Genomic DNA, 7294 nt, shown 5'->3' on the forward strand with positions numbered 1-7294 from the left:
TAGGAGGTTAAGGCACAAAATAATTTTGAACATATAAGATAAGCCAAAATGATGGAGGGTTGAGACTTCCTGGCCTCAGTCTTTGCAATACCTGGTTTTGTAAAGTCTTTGACTTGACTCTAGATGTTAGACGGTCAAAACAGTAGGTGAACTGAAAGGTGATGAGAGACAATCCAGGTATCAAGGGATGAAATCCTGAGTATCATCAGAGTATCAGCAATCAGAATGGACACTTGAAACCAATAATGTACAGTTCCTGGGAGCTGATAAAATGTGGAGGATAATTAAAGAAAGAGAAATCAAAGACCATTTCAAGGCTTTGGGTATCCAGGACCAAAAGAATGATTATTCCATTGAATAAGTGGAGATGTTATAGACGGAAGTCAATTTGAGAAAAAGATTATGAAAACTCAGTTTTAGACATGCTGAATTTGATGTATGCGCTAAGGATAAGTGTACAGTAAGAAGCTTAAAATTCAAAACTGAGGCAAAGATCTAGAAATCAGGCTTAAGATACAGAGCCACAACTCAGTGATAAACAGTTGATTGAAAAGAAGAACTGGCCAAGGTCTGTATCTGTGAGAAACAGTTACTGCCAATGAACAGAAGCCTTCTAAGCCAAAACAGTGATGAGAGAGAAATTAGAGTCACAGTCTCTCCTCTATTTGATAAGCTTAGGAATGTAACTTAACCCCTGAAAAGTAATGAGATCTACTTAGTAAAAAATCCTCCTGCAATGTGGGAGACCTGGGTTCGATCCCTGGATTGGGAAGATCCCCTGGAGAAGGGAAAGGCTACCCACTCCAGTATTCTAGCCTGCAGAATTCCATGGGCTGTATAGTCCATGGGGTCGCAAAGAGTTGGACACGACTGAGCAACTTTCATTTCCACTTCACTTCCACACTTAATAAGCTAGGCTACTGACAATATTAAATGAAATAAAGTAATAAAATTAAGTAAATCTCATTTAACAACCTAAAAACAAGAGCAGGAAACCAAGAAAAAGTAGTGTCAGAGGGAGCAAGGGCCTGTTTTTCAAGACAGGATCAGTGATCAAAACAATACTGTAGCAAATGCCCACAGCCTGAAATGTGAGAGAGAAAAGCACATAACACAAAGTACTCAGAGTCCCCCCTCTGGAGTAATTGTATCATATATTTGTTTACTGTCAGTTTAAACCATGAGGAAAAAGACTGGTTTGTTTTCTGAGATATTTCTTTGGGAATATTTACTGGGTGCTTGGTCACCAAAGGCACCCAATAAATATGGGGAAAAAAAAAAAAAAACCTCCCTCAAGTTGTTGTAGTTTAGCCGCTAAGTCATGTCTGACTTTGCAACCCAATGGATGGTAGCCCACCAGGCTCCTCTGCCTGTGGGATTTCCCAGGCAAGAATGCTAGAGTGGGTTGACATTTCCTTCTCCAGAGGATCTTCCCAACCCAAGGATCAAACCTCCATTGGCAGGAGGATTCTTTACCACTGAGCCACCAGGGAAGCGTCATAAAACCAAATGTATTCAATTTAAGAAGCATCCTTTAGCCTGAGATTATGTCCTTCTTTGTCTTTGGGGAGAAGCACTAAAACGTTCTTTCTTTTACAAAAAGATGATAGTTGATAATTATAACTTTTTTTTTTTAACTTGACAAAACAAAAAACTTAGCAATTCTATGTCGGACTCTAATTTTTTTTTTTTTTAATTTCTCAGTCAATTCAGTCGCTCAGTCATGTCTGACTCTTTGTGACCCCATGGACTGCAGCACACCAGACCTCCCTGTCTATCACCAACTCCCGGAGATTACTCAAACTCATATCCATTGAGTTGGTAATGCCATCCAACCATCTCATCCTCTGTCGTACCCTTCTCCTCCCACCCTCAATGTTTCCCAGCATCAGGGTCTTTTTCAACTAATCAGATCTTCACATCAGGTGGTCAAAGTGCTGGAGTTTCAGCTTCAGCATCAGTCCTTCCAATGAATATTCAGGACTGATTCCTTTAGGATGGACTGGTTAGATCTCCTTGCAGTCCAAGGGACTCTCAAGAGTCTTCTCCAACACCACAGTTCAAAAGCATCATCTTTCTTTATAGTCCAACTCTCACATACATACATGACTACTGGAAAAACCATAGCTTTGATTGATGGACCTTTACTGGCAAAGTAACATCTCTGCTTTTTAATATGCTGTCTAGGTTGTTCATAACTTCTCTTCCAAGGAGCAAGCATTTCATGGCTGCAGTCACCATCTGCAGTGACTTTCGAGCCCAAAAAATTAAAGTCTGTCACTGTTTCCCCATCTATTTGCCATGATGTGATGAAGCGATGGGACCAGATGCCATGATCTTAGTTTTCTGAATGTTGAGCTTTAAGCCAACTTTTTCACTCTCCACTTTCACTTTCATCAAGAGGCTCTTTAGTTCCTCTTCACTTTCTGCCATAAGGGTGGTGTCATCTGCATATCTGAGGTTATTGATATTTCTCCCAGCAATCTTGATTCCAGCTTGTGCTTCTGCCAGCCCAGCGTTTCTCATGATGTACTCTGCATATAAGTTAAATAAGCAGGGTGACAATATACAGCCTTACATACTCCTTTCCCAATTTGGAACCAGTCTGTTGTTCCATGTCCAGTTCTAATTGTTGCTTCCTGACCTGTATAAAGATTTCTCAGGAGGTAGGTAAGGCGGTCTGGTATTCCCATCTCTTTAAGAATGTTCCACAGTTTGTTGTGATCCACACAAAGGCTTTGACATAGTCAATAAAGCAGAAATAGATGTTTTTCTGGAACTCTTGTTTTTCAATGATCCAATGGATGTTGGCAATTTGATCTCTGGTGCCTCTGCATTTTCTAAATCCAGCTTGAACATCTGGAAGTTCATGGTTCATGTACTGTAGAAGCCTGGCTTGGAGAATTTTGAGCATTACTTTACTAGCGTGTGAGATGAGTGCTATTGAGCAGTAGTTTGAGCATTCTTTGACATTGCCTTTCTTTAATGGCACCCCACTCCAGTACTCCTACCTAGAAAATCCCATGGATGGAGGTGCCTGGTAGGCTGCAGTCCATGGGGTCGCTAAGAGTCGGATAAGACTGAGCGACTTCACTGTCACTTTTCACTTTCATGCATTGGAGAAGGAAATGGCAACCCACTCCAGTATTCTTGCCTGGAGAATCCCAGGGATGGGGGAGCCTGGTGGGCTGCCATCTATGGGGTCACACAGAGTTGGACATGACTGAAGTGACTTAGCAGCAGCAGCAGCAGCAGCAGGACTGGAATGAAAACTGACCTTTCCCAGTCCTGTGGCCACTGCTGCGTTTTCCAAATTTGCTGGCATGTTGAATGCAGTATTTTCACAGCATCTTCTTTTAGGATTTAAAAAATTTCAGTCAGTGAAGTCCAAAAATATGAGAACCTCTGCTCTAATTCAACTAATTTTCTGGCTTTCCAAATCCCTCAGAATACAGTCAACAAGATGGTAGTCTGCCTATGCTGAACATCTCTAATGTTCAAGAGCTTCCAGTGATGTGGAATCAACTGAAAAAAGATACAGTTGTATATCCGAGGCATGTTTACTTAGCTTCATGAAGAAAAAGCAAAAAACCAAAGCCTGTAGGGAGAAAGCTAACTTGTGAAAGAAGGCCAGTAGAGAAACGAAGACCAAGAAAACTTTTTAGTAAGTTCCAAAGGATGCTTCTGTACTATACTCATAGTCTTCCCTCAACTTAGTGATTATGAAAATCTTCACAAAAGTAACTATAAAGGCTAAAAATGTATAAAACACTCCTGAGGTCAGGGGTGATCAGCTTACATTTGTTTTTCACACATCTCAGTACTGCCTGAGACAACTCATTTGCTAACCTATATAAATTTTACTTGAACACTTTTCAGGTTCAATCAGAGGCAAATATCCCATGGTTTTAATATTGCCCAGACCCAAAAATATAACAGAATCTAAAAGACACATATACTCAAGGATGCAAAAAACAACAAACAGAGATATAAAGTCCATGACAATCAACATGAGAATCAAAGAGGATGAGAAGAGCTTGAAGGCAAGGAGTAGAAAAAGACAAAAAAAAAAAAAAAAACCTAATCTCAACAAGCCCATCTAAAGGAACCAGAGACCTGGATACAGTCGCCTCCAACCTTCCAAGACGTAACAGGCTGAAAAGGAGCAAGGTGGGATTTGAAAATGATGCAAAACTGGTTGTTAAAAAAAACCACAAGCAAAAGTATAATACTCCAGTAGAGACAGGCATTTCAACTATTTGGAGAAACAAATATTTGCACAAATAAAAAGACATTCATACAAAGAGGATGTGAGTCCCCACTTCCAACCACATCATCCAAAGCACATAGGTCCCCATCAACCAACTTTCTTTGCACTTCTGCTCAGGCTAAAAATTTAACCTTATGAAAAGCTGCGCCCTCTCAATAACCCACACTGGCCTCCTAGCCCAGTTCTAGCACAGCGAGGCCCAGCAAAGTTCCTTCCCTAAAAATTGTCATTTCTCAAATCCAGCACCCATGAGTCAGTGCCGAAGGAAAAAACAAAGTTATTGGGAGCGGAGGCAAAGAGGCCAAGGGTGGGAAGAAAAACTATTTTTGATGTACAGAAAGGTAAAAAATCCTCCTGCTAAGTCGCTTCAGTTGTGTCCGACTCTGTGCAACCCCAAAGACAGCAGCCCACCAGGCTCCCCCGTCCTTGGGATTCTCCAGGCAAGAACACTGGAGTGGGCTGCCATTTCCTTCTCTGATGCAAGAAAGTGAAAAGTGAAAGTGAAGTCGCTCAGTCGTGTCTGACTCCTAGAGACCCCATGGACTGCAGCCTACCAGGCTCCTCTGTCCATGGGATTTGCCAGGCAAGAGTACTGAGTGGGTTGCCATTGCCTTCTCTAAAAACACTCCAGTTCTGGAATTATAGTATTCCTAGATAGACCAAATGAAAATAAAACCTATTTCTATTTATCATTAAATGAACAGAAATAAATGTCTACCAACTTAAGCCACCAAAGACTGAAAGGAGTTTTTTGGTTTTCTTTAACTTTCTTTCACCCCTGGTTTTCCATTACATCTCAGCCTCTCATTGTTGCAGCACTACTGATGAAGTCTTAATAGCAAAGAACTATGCTGGACACTAAAATTCTGCTTGGTTGATCTGTATTAGATTCAGTTTATCAGTATTTGCACGCACACATTTATTTCATTTTTCATTACTTATATTTAAATGATGTGTAACGTTCTCTTTTCCTCCCTTCAGAGCCTGCTTTCCCACACCTTTTTCTCATCTGCATTCTAAGGTACTCCTTTTCTTTCCTTTAGTTCACTTTGCTTCCGAAGTAAAACAGGGTCTGCAGGGAACTGATAAAAACGGGGCAGGTTTACGGCAAATAATACCCTACCTAAGATATCCTCTATACCATGTGTTGTCTACCATCAGGTAGCAATTCCTTTCATGCCTCTGAGCCTGAGCAGAACTCATGTGCTGACGCTATGCTCACATTGTTGATGCTAACAATCACCATCATGTTTCCTAGAGGTTCAGGAGTGTTCCCAAACCTGCTGAAGAACATGAACAAATCACAAAGCCCTCAAAGCCACAACCATCATCAAGCAACTGAGCTCCTGTTCCTACAAGTCCAGGAATTCAAGAGTCTCAGGTACTCCTTAATCCCCATGACCTGGTTCTACTAAAGCTAAAAATTCTGTAAGGCATTTTTATAAACTGTAGTTTCAGAATTCTATTAGCTCTCCCAAAAGGACTCAACACCAAACAAACTTCCAGCCCAAAACAAATTTGGCTGACATTCTGTCAAATAGCTATAAAAGGCTGCTGTCATACAACTGCCCTGAAGTGAAGCTGGCCAAATGTAAATGAAAAATGATAAAGCTCCAAGAATAAGCTGTCATAAAAAGATACATGGTTCCTCAGAAGAAATTTGCTGGCGGTTTGAAACGTCAGATTCAAAGGGCTCTTGTCCCTTTATAAAGATTAAACTAAAGAAAGTAAATCAAACTTGAAATGTTCAAAATTCCTGGGGATTAATAGTCCATTTTTAACAAAATGCTAAAAGAAAAATCTTGTATTCAATAATGCAGTTTCTTCAATGTCTCCCAAGTAACTGTTCAGCTTATTTTGGAAGCAATTTTGTTGCAGGTCTTGAATGTACTTGGGTACCAAGGAAAAGACACCTGTGCCTGGCAGGTCGTACACTACTAATTCGCCCAAGGTGCCAGAGAAACAGAAGATGCTGTGATTTCTAGATACGATTGTCTGCAATGCCAGGTAAAAGAGGTCACATGCCCTGTACAGCCGCGGCTCAGCTTTTTCCGAGCGATGTGCAAGCTCCTCGGACAAAATTTTGCTAGGAATTCGGAGAAACAGGCAAGCTGAGAGGAATTCCTCTCGGCACCGGTGTCTGTACTTTGCAGCTTCCTTTTCCGACGGCCTCGCGCTCATCCTGTGTCTCCATCCCGCCGATGCTCGGCCCTCCCTGGGCTCCAGCTAGCCAGCAGAGGACCCTCCCTACAGCCCCTCGCGGCGACGCCCCGCCCGCGGGTCAGCTGGGTTCCGCCTGCCGCCCGGCCCGGCCGCTGCGGCCCCGCCCGCTGCCCTTCCGCTCACTCACGCGGGAGGCCGCGGCGGCGTCTCCATGGCGGCTCCTCTCGGGCTTCAGCTCTACGGCGCCCGCCGCCGCCAGCACCATTCCAGCTGCGGACGCCTGCCCCGCCCGCCCGTCGCGCCGCGTCCCATCCGCCCGGGCGTCAGCCCTCCGCCGCCCGGCACCCGCGCCTGCACCGGCACCCGCTCCAGAAGCGGCCCCGCTAGCCGGCCCAGCTCTGCAGCCGCACTTCACGGGCGCTCTCCGCCTGCCGGCGATGCTGGGGGCGGAGCGGCAGGAGGGCACTTCCGGGTGTGACGCGCCCTCGAGACCCCGCCCCGCCTCTTCCTGCCGCCGCCGAGTGGGTTCCCAGGGTGGGTTCGCCCGCCCGAACCCTTGAGCGGGAGACGTGAGGGCGGGGTCTGGCCGGAAAGCGCGTGGTCCCGGCTTTTGGCGTTTCTGACTGCTCCACTCCACAGGCGCGTTTGTTTTGTCCTCTAGCAGTTTGCCGCCAGGGAGGCGGGAGGAGTGGGCGTAGCCGATCCTTCCTTTACAGATAGTGAAACTGAAGCAAGAAGAAATGTCTCGCCTGTCCAGAGTCCCAAGCAGGATCTGGAGCCTCCCTTCTCAGGCTGTGATCCCCTCGTTGCACTTACTGGGAGAGATCTGCAGCACTGTAATAGGATGCAGAGAAAAATTGG

At 44.4% G+C, this 7294-nt stretch overlaps 1 protein-coding gene across 2 annotated transcripts in view; it reads right to left on the bottom strand.

Annotated features, from left to right (window-relative positions):
- The window catches only part of KLHL2 (kelch like family member 2), a 171388-nt gene extending 164680 nt beyond the window's left edge, over window positions 1-6708 (bottom strand). Inside the window, exon 1 of one of the 2 annotated variants that reach the window (XM_027513526.1) lies at window positions 6621-6708. In XM_027513526.1, the coding sequence (XP_027369327.1) occupies window positions 6621-6646 (26 nt within the window). In that variant the 5' untranslated portion in view covers window positions 6647-6708. The remainder of the gene's footprint in view (window positions 1-6620) is intronic. The other variant, XM_027513527.1, reaches the window with a different exon arrangement.
- Between the last annotated feature and the right edge of the window lie 586 nt (window positions 6709-7294).

The sequence above is a fragment of the Bos indicus x Bos taurus genome, chromosome 17 (assembly GCF_003369695.1).
Source record: "Bos indicus x Bos taurus breed Angus x Brahman F1 hybrid chromosome 17, Bos_hybrid_MaternalHap_v2.0, whole genome shotgun sequence".
Classification (NCBI taxonomy): Eukaryota; Metazoa; Chordata; class Mammalia; order Artiodactyla; family Bovidae; genus Bos; species Bos indicus x Bos taurus.